The 14,792-nt window shown below is 38.5% G+C and overlaps 1 protein-coding gene across 1 annotated transcript; it reads left to right on the top strand.

The window, feature by feature from the left end:
- Nucleotides 1-7,600: 7,600 nt before the first annotated feature.
- Nucleotides 7,601-14,356, top strand: LOC101003333 (olfactory receptor 6-like). The gene is given in 3 exon segments (XM_021926146.2): nt 7,601-11,590; nt 11,592-11,787; nt 11,790-14,356. Coding segments are annotated over 3 exon segments (927 nt in total). The 5' UTR covers nt 7,601-11,527; the 3' UTR covers nt 12,458-14,356.
- The last annotated feature ends 436 nt before the right edge of the window (nt 14,357-14,792 follow it).

Raw genomic sequence — 14,792 nt, 5'->3', positions numbered from 1 at the left:
ACCATCAGAGAATACTATAAACACCTCTATGCAAATAAACTAGAAAACTTAGAAGAAATAGATAATTTCCTGGACACTTACACTCTCTCAAGACTAAACCAGGAAGAAGTTGAATCCCTGAATAGACCAATCAGGCTCTGAAATTGAGGCAATAATTAACAGCCTACCAACTAAAAAATGTCCAGAACAAGATGGATTCACAGCCGAATTCCACCGGAGGTACAAGGAGGAGCTGGTACCATTCCTTCTGAAACTATTCCAATCAATAGAAAAAGAGGGAATCCTCCCTAACTCATTTTATGAGGCCAACATCATCCTGATACCAAAGCCTGGTAGAGACACAACAAAAAAAGAGAATTTTAGACCAATATCCCTGATGAACATCGATGCAAAAATCCTCAATAAAATACTGGCAAACCGAATCCAGCGGCACATCAAAAAGCTTATCCACCATGATCAAGTGGGCTTCATCCCAGGGATGCAATAGTGGTTCAACATACTCAAATCAATAAGCGTGATCCAGCATATAAACATAACCAAAGACAAAAACCACATGATTATCTCAATACATGCAGAAAAGGCCTTTGACAAAATTCAACACCCCTTCATGCTAAAAACTCTCAATAAATTCGGTATTGATGGAACACATCTCAAAATAATGAGTCATTTATGAGAAACCCACAGCCAATATCATACTGAATGGACAAAAATTGGAAGCATTCCCTTTGAAAACTGGCACAAGGCAGGGATGCCCTCTCTCACCACTCCTATTCAATATAGTGTTGGAAGTTCTGGCTAGGACAATCAGGCAAGAGAAAGAAATCAAGGGTATTCAGTTAGGAAAAGAAGAAGTCAACTTGTCCCTGTTTGCAGATGACATGACTGTATATTCAGAAAACCCCATCATCTCAGCCCAAAATCTCCTTAAGCTGATAAGCAACTTCAACAATGTCTCAAGATACAAAATCAATGTGCAAAAATCACAAGAATTCTTATACACCAGTAACAAACAAACAGAGAGCCAAATCATGAATGAAGTTCCATTCACAATTGCTTCAAAGAGAATAAAATGCCTAGGAATCCAACTTACAAGGGATGTGAAGGACCTCTTCAAGAACTACAAACCACTGCTCAGTGAAATAAAAGAGGACACAAACAAATGGAAGAACATACCATGCTCATGGATAGGAAGAATAAGTATCATGAAAATGGCCATACTGCCCAAGGTAATTTATAGATTCAATGCCATCCCCATAAAGCTACCAATGACTTTCCTCACAGAATTGGAAAAAACTGCTTTAAAGTTCATATGGAACCAAAAAAGAGCCTGCATTGTCAAGACAATCCTAAGTCAAAAGAACAAAGCTGGAGGTATCACGCACGTGACTTCAAACTGTACTACAAGGCTACAGTAACCAAAACAGCATGGTACTGGTACCAAAACAGATATAGACCAATGGAACAGATCAGAGCCCTCAGAAATAATACCACACATCTACAGCCATCTGATCTTTTACAAACCTGAGAGAAACAAGAAATGGGGAAAGGATTCCCTGTTTAATAAATGGTGCTGGGAAAATAGGCTAGCCATAAGTAGAAAGCTGAAACTGGATCCTTTCCTTACTCCTTATATGAAAATTAATTCAAGATGGATTAGAGACTTAAATGTTAGACCAAAAACCATAGAAACCCTAGAAGAAAACCTAGGTAATACCATTCAGGACATAGGCATGGGCAAAGACTTCATGTCTAAAACACCAAAAGCAACGGCAACAAAAGCCAAAATTGACAAATGGGATCTAATTAAGCTAAAGAGCTTCTGCACAGCAAAAGAAACTACCATCAGAGTGAACAGGCAACCTATAGAATGGGAGAAAAATTTTGCAATCTACTCATCTGACAAAGGGCTAATATCCAGAACCTACAAAGAACCCAAACAAATTTACGAGAAAAAAAAACACAAACAACCCCACCAAAAAGTGGGGAAAGGATATGAATAGACATTTCTCAAAAGAAGACATGCATATGGCCAACAGGCACATGAAAAAATGTTCATCATCACTGGCCATCAGAGAAATGCAAATCAAAACCACAATGAGATACCATCTCTCACCAGTTAGAATGGCAATCATTAAAAAGTCAGGAAACAACAGATGCTGGAGAGGATGTGGAGAAATAACTCTTTTACACTGTTGGTGGGATTGTAAACTTGTTCAACCGTTCTGGAAAACAGTACGGTGAATCCTCAAGGATCTAGAACTAGAAATACCATATGACCCAGCCATCCATTACTGGGTATATACCCAAAGGATTATAAATCATGCTACTATAAAGACACATGCACAAGTATGTTTATTGCGGCACTATTCACAATAGCAAAGACTTGGAATCAACCCAAATGTCCATCAGTGACAGACTGGTTTAAGAAAATGTAGCACATATACACCATGGAATACTATGCAGCCATAAAAAAAGGATAAGTTCGTGTCCTTTGTAGGGACATGGATGCAGCTGAAAACCATCATTCTCAGCAAACTTTCGCAAGAACAGAAAACCAAACACCGCATGTTCTCACTCATAGGTGGGAATTGAACAATGAGACCACTTGAACTGTGGAAGGGGAACATCACACACTGGGGCCTATTATGGGGAGGCGGGAGGGGGGAGGGATGGCATTGGGAGTTACACCTGATGTAAATGATGAGTTGATGGGTTCAGCACACCAACATGACACAAGTATACATATGTAACAAACCTGCACATTGTGCACATGTACCCTAGAACTTAAAGTATAATTTTAAAAAAAATGATAAAGGGAATATCATCACGGATCCTGCAGAAATACAGACTACCACCAGAGAATACTATAAACACCTCTACACAAATAAACCAGAAAATCTAGAAGAAATGGAAAAATTCCTGGACACATACACTCTCCCTAGACTAAACCAAAAAGAATTTGAATCTCTGAATAGACCAATAACAGGTTCTGAAATTGAGGCAATAATTAATAGCCTACCACCAAAAAAAGTCCAGGACCAGATGGATTCACAGCTGAATTCTACCAGAGGTATAAAGAAGAGCCGGTACCATTCCTTATGAAACGATTCCAATCAATAGAAAAAGAGAGAATCCTCCCTAACTCATTTTATGAGGCCAGCATCATCCTGATACCAAAGACTGGCAGAGACCCCACAAAAAAAAGAATTTTAGGCCACATTTCCTGATAAACATTGATGTAAAAATGCTCAATAAAATACTGGCAAAATTAATCCAGCAGCACATCAAAAAGCTTATTCACCATGATCAAGTTGGCTTCATCCCTGGGATGCAAGACTGGTTCAACATACACATAAACAGAACCAATGACGAAAACCACATGATTATCTCAATAGATGCAGAAAAGGCCTTTGACAAAATTCAACAGCCTTTCATGCTAAAAACTCTCAATAAACTAGGTATTGATGGAACACATCTCAAAATAATAAGAGCTATTTATGAGAAACCCACAGCCAATATCATACTGAATGGGCAAAAACTGGAAGTATTACCTTTGAAAACTGGCACAAAATAAGGATGCCGTCTCTCACCACTCCTATTCAACATAGTGTTGGAAGTTCTGGCCAGGGCAATCAGGCAAGAGAAAGAAATAAAGGGTATTCAATTAGGAAAAGAGGAAGTCAAATTGTCCCTGTTTGCAGATGACATGACTGTATATTCAGAAAACTCCATCATCTCAGCCCAAAATCTCCTTAAGCTGATAAGCAACATGAGCAAAGTCTCAGGATACAAAATCAAAGTGCAAAAATCACAAGCATTTCTATACGCCAAGAACAGACAAACAGAGAGCCAAATGATGAGTGAACTCCCATTCACAATTACTATTAAGAGAATAAAATACCTAGGAATCCATCTTACAAGGGATGTGAAGGGCCTCCACAAGAAGAACTACAAACCACTGCTCAATGAAATAAAAGAGGACTCAAACAAATAGAAGAACATTCCATGCTCATGGATAGCCATCTGGCCCAAGGTGGTTTGTAGATTCAATGCTATCCCCATCAAGCTACCAATGACTTTTTTCACAGAATTGGAAAAAGCTACTTTATATTTCATATGGAAACAAAAAAGAGCCCACATAGCCAAGATTATCTAAGCCAAAAGAACAAAGCTGGAGGTATCACACTACCTGATTTCAAACTGTAATACAAGGCTACAGTAACCAAAACAGCATAGTACTTGTACAAAAATAGATACATAGACCAATGGAACAGAACAGAGGCCTCAGAAATAACACCACACATCTACAACCATCTGATTTGTGACAAACCTGAGAAAAAGAAGCAATGGGGAAAGGATTCCCTATTTAATAAATGCTTCTGGGAAAACTGGCTAGCCATATGGAGAAAGCTGAAACTTGATCCCTTTCTTACACCTTACACAGAAATTAACTCAAGATGGATTACAGACATAAATGTAAGACCTAATACCATAAAAACCCTAGAAAAAAAACCTAGGCAATACCATTCAGGACATAGGCATGGGCAAAGACTTCATGACTAAAACACCAAAAGCAATGGCAACAAAAGCCAAAATAGACAAATGGGATCTAATTAAACTAAAGAGCTTCTCCACAGCAAAAGAAACTACCATCAGAGTGAACAGGCAACCTACAGAATGGGAGAAAGTGTTTGCAATCTATCCATCTGACAAAGGGCTAATATCCAGAATCTACAAAGAACTTAAACAAATTTACAAGAAAAAAAAAAAAAAAGAAAACAACTTCATCAAAAAGTGGACAAAGGATATGAACAGACACTTCTCAAAAGAAGACATTTATGGATCCAACAGACACATGAAAACATGCTCATCATCACTGGTCATCAGAGAAATGCAAATCAAAACCACAATGAGATACCATCTCACACCAGTTAGAATGTCAGTCATTAAAAAGTCAGGAAACAACAGATGCTGAAGAGGATACGGAGAAATAGGAACACTTTTACACTCTTGGTGGGAGTGTAAATTAGTTCAACCATTGTGGAAGACAGTGTGGCAATTCCTCAAGGATCTAGAACTAGAAATACCATTTGACCCAGCAATCCCATTACTGGGTATACACCCAAAGTATTATAAATTATGCTACTATAAAGACACATGCACACATATGTTTATTGTGGCAGTATTCACAATAGCAAAGACTTGGAACCAACCTAATGTCCATCAATAATAGACTGGATAAAGAAAATATGGCACATATACACCATGGAATACTATGCAGCCATAAAAAAGGATGAGTTCATGTCCTTTGAAGGGACATGGATGAAGTTGGAAACCATCATTCTCAGCAAAATATCACAAGGACAGAAAACCAAACACTGCATGTTCTCACTCATAAGTGGGAGTTGATTAAAACATTAATCCCATTTGTGAGGGATTTGCTTTCAAGGTCTAATTATCTTCTGAATTCCCAATTATATGATTTGGCTCAGTAAGATTTGAGATTCTTGGGCACACCCAAATCTCAACTCAAATTGTAATCCCCATGTGTCAACTGAGCAACTTGTAATCCCCATGTGTTGAGGGAGAGAAGTGATTGGATCATGGAGGTGGCTACCCGCATGCTGTTCTCATGATAGTGAGTGAGTTCTCATGAGATCTGGTGGTTTTATAAATAGTGATTTTCCTGCCCTCTTCTTACTTGCCCCCTGCCACCTTGTGAAGAAGGTGCCTGCTCCCCTTTGCCTTCCACCAAGATTGTAAGTTTCCTGAGGGCTCCTCAGTCATGTGGAACTGTGAGTCAATTAAACATTTTTCCTTTTAACTAACCATTCTCTAATATTTCTTTACAGCAGTGTGAAAACAAACTAATACATCCCACCTCCTGATACCATCACATTGATAACATATGAACTCTGGATAGACACAAACATTGAGACTATAGGAGATTAAAACCTGTCTCATTGAAGATATATTTGGGTTAAATCTGTTAAGAGATTTTTGAGCTACATGTACATGGATCTTAATATCTATACCCAGATTTGTGAAATTTTCAACCATTATTTTTTAAATAAATTTTCTTTCCATTTGTCTCCACCTTCTGCCTCTTAGACTCCCATAATGTAATTTCTTTCTCTTAATTGTGTTTCATAATCCTGTTGACTTTCCTCATTTTTTGTCACTCTTTTTTTTCTCCTCTGATTAGATAATTCCTGTCCTCAAGTTTGTTGTTTCTTTCTTCTGTGTAATCAAGTCACTGTAGAAACTATTACATATTTTGTAAACCAAAATATGTCATTGCATTCTTCATCTCCAAAATTTGTTTGGTTCTTTTATGCTTTCTCTTTCTTTTTGGAACCTCTCATTTTGTTTTTGATTACATTTATCTGTGTTCTTTTTGTAGCTCATTGAGGAGCTTTAGAACAATTATTTTGAATTATTTGTCAGGCTACTTGCACATCTCCATTTCTTTAGGCTAGGTTACTGGACATTTATTGTGTTTCTTTGGTGGCATTATGTTTTCCTAATTCTCTAGAATCCTATAATTCTCCATACTCCTATCTTCCATAAGTCTTGCATAGGGGTTTGCACATTTGAAGAAGCAGTCACCTCTTGCTAATCAATGGACTGGCTTTAGTAAGGAAAGATTTTACCTGTTGGCGAAGGCACAGTGAAGTCAGCTGTGGCACTGAGCCTGGTGTGGTAAGGTTCCTGAGCTAACAGAGCAAGTGTGGATGTATGTAGGAAAGACAAAAAGTCTTGTTAGCTTAGACAGCTGAGATACACTTCAGCAATTGTGTGGCCATGATGACTGTGGCTGCAAGGGCTGTTGGGGTCCTCTTAGCAGTGCCACTGGGACTGGTAGCAAGGGCCTGGGCAAGTGGCAAGGGCCATGACCAATCATAGACATATGCATGGAGACCAGCGGTGAGCATACATGAAGCTACAAGGGTTAGGGCTGGCAGTCTGCATGTATGAGGCTGCAGGGGTCATCCTCAGGTGCCTGAACAGTGGTGGGGGCTTGTAGTAGGAGTCACATCAGCTGCGTGCACACACACAGCTATGGGAACAGCTATAAGTGCACATGGCATCACCACCCAGGTCAGCTTTTGGTGAAGCTCTGTGAAGAAGGTGACTGGGGCCCATGACAACAAACACTGTGGGGTCCTCAGTAGTGAAAGCTGCAGGGGGCGTGTGACAGCTGCAAACACTATTGATGTTCTGAACAACAGAAGTTGCTGGGGTCAGAGCAGGTCACCTGGAAATGCAGTGGCTCCCTTTGCATCGCACATGCTGATAGCTTCAACCCTTCTTCATTCCTAGCCATCTCCAGATATCTCTGCTATCCCAGGCTCACCAGTGACCTAGTGGGGTGGTACAGAAGTGGGTCCTTCAGGCAGTGCTCCAAACTGATGGGGATGCTGGTTGGTCACCCTGCTCTCCTTTTCTCTGTGAGTGAAACTCATGGGCTGGGGAGTTTCCTTGGGGAGCATTCTTGGCCTGGGGAATAAAAGGCCAACAAAATGGCATTTTTACTAACCTTTTTATGTAACTATTCTGATTTTTTTTTTTTTTTTTTTTTTTTTTTTTTTTTTTGCTGCACTGAGTTGCTACACCTTTTAAAATGGATTTCTGACTTCTCCCAGGGCTACTTTCCCTCATGGATAGCTGTCTAATTATTGTATTGTCGTAGGAGTTGAAGGCTGAGATCTCCTACTCTGCCATCTAGCTGATGTCACTCCCCTTACACATATAACTTTTCATCCTAATATAAATTATATAATATTGGCAAGGAAAATATTGTTAACCCATTTAATGGATGAATAAACTGAGGAAAAATGACACATTTCTAAGGTCAATTGTCAAAAAAGCTGGTGAAATCTAGATTAGAAACCAAGTCTTCTAATTGGTGAACAAAGTTATTTTCTATAATATTGCTTCCAAATTATCTTTCTTCCATGAGTCTGAAGTAACATCTGTTAGATGAAATTTTTTCCAAGTTCTTCAGTCAAAAAGAATTGCTCCCTTGTTGGAGTTCTCGGAGCATTTTGTTTGTAGCTCTCTTATGGCACATATCACATTCTATCTTAATTATACTATATAGCTCTTATTTTACATAAAACATCATAGGCTCCCAAAATATAGGGATCAGGACATATGTTTTTATTCCAGAGAATGTATAGCACACTGCCCTGTACATAGTATGAGATAGTGAAAGCAGGAAGCATATTTTACATAAAGAACGAAACAAATAAATGTCTTTATTACCTTTAACCTACTTACGTTTCTTATGGTGGTTTCAGTGGTCTGAATGCAGCACCTGAATTTATGCTTTAAGAATAGGGGACATTTAGTAAAATCATCCCTGGACATATCTTGGCAGTACACACCAAGTTTCCCTAGAGCTAGGAAAGACAGTGTAAGTTGGTCCCTGGGGAGAAGACTTGGGAAAAAGGATAGGCTAGAGCTGAATATATTATTCTGTCCCTTCTCATGTCTTCTTGCCTTAGAGTTGCAATACCTACCATGTAGACTAAGCAAGGGCCATACACACTTCTACAGAAAGTATCCAAATCTGTAGATCAGTTCACTTTCTCGTGATCAGTGTAAATGTCTGAAGAATTTTATGTTTTCAGAGTAAGGACAGACAGACCATGATGAGTGGTAGAAGACACCAAGACAGATTGGCTGATTCCTGAAGAAAGCTCCAACAAGATGAGGAAGATCTTGGGAAAATGACTGAAGGTATCATTACTGAACATGATAAAGAGTATTTTGGTGAGGCAAGTGGAAAATGAGATCTAGTACATCCTAACTCCAAGTTGGAGAAATTTGGGCAGCTCTGGATTTTCTGGATATTGAACAAGTGCATAAAGGATATGTTGCTTGCTCCTGAAATAATCTGTCAGGGTTGATATTGTCTGTTGAGTACAAGCATGATCGTAACTGTAAAAAAGAAATATTTGTATAATGAAACTTTTTTCTTCCCCTAGGATATCGTACAGAGCCCAGAGTTCAAGGCTTTTGTTCTAAAACAAAGATACTCAAATGAGATTGTTCTGTGTCTTTACATGGTTCAAACTAGAGCATACTGGAGGTACATTTGTTGCAAAAAGTGGAAGAAAATGTGAAGGAAACATAGATATGCTTAAGTAATAAAAACAATTCATTGAAGTGTGAACTAGGAATAAGGCATAAGTGGTCTATAATTCTGTTCTCCAGAAATTTTGGGTTATTTTATTCCCCAGAATATAACAGGAAAAGTGAGAAAAGAGAATAAATGACTATGTATGTTTATGAATATATGTGAGTAAACATATCTGAGTATATCTAATTAAGTAAACATGTATGGGTCTAATATGATATAATAACAATTCATGCTTGTAGGTAATAATGTTGGATCAAGTCCTATGTCAAATGTCCTCCATGCATTCTCGCATTTAATTCTCACAGCACAATCTAATAAAGTAGGCATTATTATAGCTTTTCTCATTTTACAGGTGAGGATATGGAAGTACGTAATTGTTAAGTGATCTGTTCGGTATGACACAACTATTGTGAAATGGAAATAAGACTAAATTTTGTTCTGATTCTAAATCAGTGTTCTTAAATTCTATGCAGAGGTGAATTTTTGGTAAATTGTGTGGCTGATGGAATCGTGGGTTGTTACAAATGTCCTGAAGAGTAGAAGCCTCTACATTGGTGTTGCTTCCTACTGGGGCTAGACCATGGGTAAAGCTAGCCACTTCTGCTCCCAGAACAGTTTCTTTTCCTCAAGAAAAACATTAGATCAAAGGTATTGAAGAACTAGGCCAGGAACTCCTTGCCAGTTAACTATGAGTGAAGTGTAGCTTGGAGGCTGGGAGTAAGGGACAATCTTTTCCCACCCAGAAAAGAGCCCTGAGCTCTGCCAGTGTGTGCTGCTATGGAAAGGAGACAGTGGTGACAATAATATGCATTTGACACGTCATCATTCAATTCCTTGCCATGAGCTATGCCCAAAATATCTCTAGTCCAGGCGAATGTGAAAGTGAATCCTGACTGACGTACCAATCTTTCTGTGCCAAGAGAAGAACATAGTGGACAGGAGGTTGTCAAAAAAAAATGAATAATGGTCTGAATGCAGCACCTGAATTTATGCTTTAAGAATAGGGGACATTTAATAAAAATCAATTAGTAAGCTAGTTGGTCTAGCTCACAGAAAACATTCTGCCTTCCAGCATTAAAAGATCAATCTGTCCTTCTGCATTTATGTGCCTTTCTTCCTCTCCTTACCTTTCTGGGCCAGAGTATTAAAAAATAGTTCATATTTAGAAACACGGACCTACCAAGTGAATTAACAACAAAGCTGAAATCTAATGTGCTCAGACACTAGGGATGTGTTTACTATGAAAGTGTCCTGGGTGTGCATGCAGTGGATATTTCAAAGATATGCAGCGTATAGATATGTGCTTCCTGCCAGCGAAGACCCAGATTATTGCTTCCTTCTGTCTCTGACCTATATCCTGTGAATCCCAAAGCACCACAGGATTTATTAATCCACATATTAGTTCATATTCAATTAAAACTTATGTGTTTCCCAGTCACTGTTCTAGACATTCCGCTCAGAGTCGTGAAGGACAAGGTCTTGAGTTTGGGAAGCTTGCAGTGCAGCAGGGAAAAATATTGATGCATGTGAATGCTGTGCACTGGGAAGAAAATGTTGATGATGCATTTGACCCAGTTTGTGTAGATACCTCCTAAATGGAATTATGAATCTTGAGTATCATGGAATAATTCCACACAAATGGAATTATGCAATAGGAAGAGGGAAGAGAGTATGGAGAGCCGTGGAGGTCAGAGAGATTATAGTGTGCTTGGGGAGCAAACATTAGTTGAGTATGTCTGGAGCATGGACTATCACTTAGAGGGTCACAAGAAATGAAGTTGGAGAAATAAGTAGGAATCAAAACATGAAGTGCCTCCTGTGTGTGGTAACTGAAACCTTTGCATTTTTATTTGAAGTCAATGCAAGGGTCACTAAGACATGTTCCAATAGTTTTAACAGTTTTAAAATTTCATCATACTCTAATTTGAATAAACTATGCTAGATCAAGAACCAGGGATCACCCAAATATTAAACTTCTTAACTTTTTCTGACTTGATGTTTTTATTTATGTTTCCCTTCAGGTAAGAATAAATTTTTGTGCAGTGAGTTCTTAATTAAACCAATAACTGAAATCAACATGGGAGAGACAAGTGGGTTCCTGTTCATTGCCAAAGGAGCTAGGAATGATGTAAATATTGACATTCCAATCATTGTCATCAGGTGCGTGAGAGTTGGGATGGAGGTGCATTTTTTAAAAATTGATGAAAATGTTTGCTTCACATTTGAAGATGTGTCCCCATTAACGTAAATTATTTTATGAGTCTCATTCACAGAAAAGACTGAATTATTAACGTATTTTTGTCTTATATTTGATGCCATGGTCCTCTTTATTATTTGTGGTGTTGCCATAGAAGACTTCAGTGTTGCTCAGTGCTTTTAATGATGCTGTGGCTAAACATCACTCTGGTCACTGAGTTCATCCTGATGGGCTTTCCCACTGCCCCCATGGCTGCAGGTCCTGCTCTTCTTCCTCTTCCTTGTGGTCTACCTGTTAGTGGTGGTAGAGAATCTTGTCATCATGCTCACTGTTTGGGTCACTAGCTCCTTCCATAAGCCAATGTACTATTTCCTGAGTAGCATGTCCTTTCTGGAGGTCTGGTATGTCTCTTTCACAGTCCTCAAGATGCTGGACGGATTCCTCCTCAGAGACGGTGCATCTCCTTCACAGGTTGCATGACCCAGCTCTACTTCTTTATCTTGCTTGCTTGCACAGAGCATATGCTCCTGGCGGCCATGGCCTATGACCACTACGTGGCCACTTGCCAACCTCTTCGATACTCAGTCATCATGACCACAGGTTATTGTGGGCAGCTGGTGGCTTTCTCTTACATGAGTGGTTTCATGGTCTCTGTCATCAAGGTCTATTTCATTTCACATGTTGCTTTCTGTGGCTCCAATGTTATGAACCACTTTTTCTGTGATATCTCACCAATCCTCAAACTGGCATGTAAAGACATGTCCACAGCTGAGCTAGTGGACTTTGCTTTGGCTATTGCCATTCTTGTGTTCCCTCTCATTGCCACTGTCCTCTCCTATATCTACATTGTCTCCACCATTCTGCATATACCCTCCATCCAGGGAAGGAAGAAGGCCTTCTCCACCTGTGCATCTCACCTCACTGTAGTCATAATTTGTTACACAGCCATGATTTTCATGTATGTTCAGCCCAGAGCTATTACATCATTTAATTCCAACAAACTGATCTCAGCTGTGTATGCAGTCCTCACACCCATGCTAAATCCATTCATCTACTGCCTAAGGAACCAGGAAGTCAAAAATGCTATCGAAAAGACCTTGAGGGGTGGCTAATGTCTCCTTCTCAGTTGAGCCCTGCTGATTTGAGGAGAAGACAGTGTCCACGCAGGATGCCATTCCCATGACATTTATCATAGCCCTACTTATTATTATCACTGCTCTACAGGCCTGGATTCTTAAATAAATCACAACATGGCCAAAGTGAAAAAAAATTAAAAGAGAAACAGGATACTTGGTATATATTGCTTTAAGCATTAACTATTATTAACATACATGTAAATATATCATAAGTACCTTGGAATAATATAATAATAAATATTTAACACATACAAGATGTTGTTCATAGCACATTACAAATAATAAATTATTTGATTCACATAATACCTTAGGGATTATTTATGATCAGTTGCCTGATAATGCAGATCAGAAAACTGAAGCACAGAGAGGTTATGTAAGTTGTCCAAGACTACATACCTAATTTATATCAAAGCCACTACTTAAGCCCAAGGAGTTGGGCTCTAAAATCCACTGAATTAGAGCCTCTTTATATCTACAATTCTGTGATAGTAGCACTAGAGCCATATTAGCTAACAAACACTGAGGTCTGAATGGAACAAGCAATCTAGTGATTAAGGTATGTATAGACGTGATGATAACTGACAATAATGATACAGTGATGGTGGTGATAGTGGCAGTTGTGATTACATCAACTTAGTGATTATGGATTATTATTGATATTAATAATATTGATCATTTTGCAATGTTCTTCCAATTTTAGCTTCCTTCTAGGACTGTAACAGTTAATTTCTCATTTCAAGAGTGAAATCAATAGTTCCATGAGAGATGAAAGAATCGATATTACTGTAACTTTTACCATACATTTGCATCTCTTCAGACACTTTCTTTAGAGATGTTGAATTTTTGTGGCCCTCCATGCTATATCATGACTACCATCAGCAAACTAATGGAATATCATTCCATCAATAGATGTCTGAGCTGAAACTCTCAATACATTTCTACGATATAGGAGTACATAAAAATTAGGTGAAAAACAAATCAAAATTTCTAAGACAAATGAGAGTGTTAAATATCATTGAGGCATGTGCTGACTAGATAAAGAAATATAGTGTACCAGAGAAATTCTACAAAATTTCATTAATTGAGACTAAATATAGAAGAAATAATCAGGAAGAGCCACTCCAGCTGTATATCCTGACTCTTTTAAGTGGGAGTCCAAAATTTGTCTACCCTTCTCATCTAAATCACCTTCAAAGTTATTCAAAATATCTGACTAGCAGTCCTCATATATTGCTCTTCTAATATTACTCTACTGCTTAAGAATTCTTGATTTGAATTAAATATGCTTTATCCATTATTTTTATTATTATTATTTTAGAATTACTCTAGCATTCATAAAACTTAATAATATCTTCTCTCCATCTATACCAACCCAACCTTATATTTTCCTCATCACCAGTATGAAACATCCATTCTGATAATATCAGTCACTAGAATGTACTCAGTAATTATAAAATATTAGTTCTTGCCTTGCTTAATGTATTCATTTATTTATCCCTTCTTGTGCTTTATTCCATGCCAGGCATTGTGATTGTCTATGAGGATACAATAGACAATGAACAAACAAAACAAATACACACAAATTTTTCCATTCAAGAGTTCAGAGATGAACACAGAAGATATAAGTATAATTACATTATAAGGTATAGGTGTGAGGAAAGAGGAAAAGTGTTCTATGAAAGCAAATGGTTGCTGAGTGACTAGGATAGTCAGAGATATTCTAGCAGAAGTGGCGTTTAAGCTAACACTTGAAGCAATTAGACAGATAAAAAATGGTGGCCGGGCGTGGTGGCTCAAGCCTGTAATCCCAGCACTTTGGGAGGCCGAGACGGGCGGATCACGAGGTCAGGAGATCGAGACCATCCTCGCTAAAGCAGTGAAACCCCGTCTCTACTAAAAAAAAAAAATACAAAAAAACTAGCCGGGTGAGGTGGCGCGCGCCTATAGTCCCAGCTACTCGGGAGGCTGAGGCAGGAGAATGGCGTGAACCTGGGAGGCGGAGCTTGCAGTGAGCCGAGATCCCGCCACTGTACTCCAGCCTGGGCAAGAGCGAGATTCCGTCTCAAAAAAAAAAAAAAAAAAAAAAACATTGGTGAGTAATAGTGAGTGTCAGAGTTTGGAGGGAAAGGAATGGACAAGAATCAAGAAAGATAATAGCACACTCAAAGAACCAAAAGATGATTAACATGTCTGGAGAATAAAGGGGCATGAGGAAGAAAGGGGTCACATGAGGAAGTCATTTCATCATTACCAATAAAAATCTTGCAATTTGTGAATTTTCTTTTTAAAAAATTATGAATACACAGTAAAT

The sequence above is a fragment of the Papio anubis genome, chromosome 12, assembly GCF_008728515.1.
Source record: "Papio anubis isolate 15944 chromosome 12, Panubis1.0, whole genome shotgun sequence".
Taxonomy (NCBI): domain Eukaryota; kingdom Metazoa; phylum Chordata; class Mammalia; order Primates; family Cercopithecidae; genus Papio; species Papio anubis.
Note: the sequence above shows the minus strand (reverse complement) of the source record. Positions and strands in the feature narration are given on the sequence as shown.